The following is a 1,445-nucleotide window of genomic DNA, read 5'->3' as shown; positions in this document are numbered from 1 at the left end:
CACGCCACTGCACTCCAGCCTAAGCAACAGAGTGAGACTCTGTCTCAAAAAAAAAAAAAAAGTGTGTAAGTGTCTAATAGATATTCCTAGTAGCTGCTCAGTAGTCTGTCTGTGAGATAAGGGATATTGAAAGGCATAAGGTCAAGCAAAAGAGTTAGTTCAAGCTGAGTGTGGTGATGTGTGCCTCTAGTCCCAGCTATGAACTGAGGTAGGATTGTTTGAGTCTGGAAGTTTGAGGCTGCAGCAAGTTAGGATCATACCACTGCATTCCAGCCTGGGCAACATAGCAAGACCCTGTCTCTAAAAAAGAACAAAACAAGTTAGCTCAGATGCCAGTGGAGTCTGTGCTCCTTAGCTTTCTACCCTTTCCACAGCTCCTAAATCTGACTCATTTCTTGTCTTTATCATTATAGCTTCCACCCTTCCTGCAACCTCTACTGCCTGGTTAGAGTCCTAATTTTACCTTCTCCCTCCCTGATGCATAGGTAAAGGCCTCTCTGTGGAGTAAGGAGATCTTCAGAGCTGTTAGTTTAACTAATTGAGAAGTGTTGTTTCCATTGCCTGTTTTACTAATGTTGCTTCTCTTGTGAACCATTAACTTTAATTGGATATTATTTTTACCTGTTACTGGACCGAAAGTCTCTATTTCATTTTGCCACTGCTCAGGGCAGTGTTCAAATCAGTAAGTGTTGTACAGGTTTTTAGTGTTAGAAGGGATTTCAGAGTTAATCTATCTCCCATCAAAGCAGGAACACCTTATAGAACATCACTGAAAGGAGGATTATCCAGGTAATGCTTAATGTTTCTAGTTATTTGGGATTCATTATGTAGAAGGGATCCCATTCCATTGTTAGAAGAGTTAAGTCTTAGACATGTTTATGATTAAAAATTATATCACTTATTGAGTGTTTAACATGTATGAGGATATTTGTATATTTAGTATATATATACTGTATATAGAGTATGCATATTTCATAAAATAATCTTATATGGAAGATAGCCTCCTATTTTTGGAGATCAGAAAACTAAGGCCTAAAGAAATTAAGTTAACTTGCCCAAGAGCATATACCAAGTAAGAGGTAGAGCTAAGGTTCTAACTCAGGTTAAAAATTCTGAGTTGTGAAAAAAATCAGTTGAAGCCATTTAAACAACAAAATAGCTTACTGGAGACTGGGAAGTTCAAAGGTAGTATAGCTTCAGGATTGACTTAATGTAAAAATTCACTGTTGTTAGATCTGTGGTTTTGTTTCTCTGGGATTTTGCTATCTGCGCTCTCCTCCACGTGTTCTTGTTATTCTCAGACTGGCTTCACTTGGGTAGCCAGATAATTTTCCGAAGTGCCTAGGCTTGCATACCTATTTACGCATATCCAGGGGAAGAGAGCCAGTGACTCCTTTCTTTGTCAATGAACAAAATGTTTGAGCTTTGGGTCACAATCATGGTTA

The 1,445-nt window shown here is 38.5% G+C and overlaps 1 protein-coding gene across 1 annotated transcript in view; it reads left to right on the top strand.

The window, feature by feature from the left end:
- The window catches only part of CATSPER2 (cation channel, sperm associated 2), a 9,317-nt gene extending 8,809 nt beyond the window's left edge, over positions 1 to 508 (top strand). The window contains 1 exon segment of the mRNA XM_011941208.1: positions 486 to 508. Within this exon segment, the coding sequence (XP_011796598.1) occupies positions 486 to 508 (23 nt within the window).
- The last annotated feature ends 937 nt before the right edge of the window (positions 509 to 1,445 follow it).

Source organism: Colobus angolensis, unplaced genomic scaffold (genome assembly GCF_000951035.1).
Source record: "Colobus angolensis palliatus isolate OR3802 unplaced genomic scaffold, Cang.pa_1.0 Scaffold199, whole genome shotgun sequence".
Classification (NCBI taxonomy): domain Eukaryota; kingdom Metazoa; phylum Chordata; class Mammalia; order Primates; family Cercopithecidae; genus Colobus; species Colobus angolensis.
The sequence above is the reverse complement of the archived record's forward strand: the minus strand, read 5'-3'. Positions and strand labels throughout refer to the sequence as shown.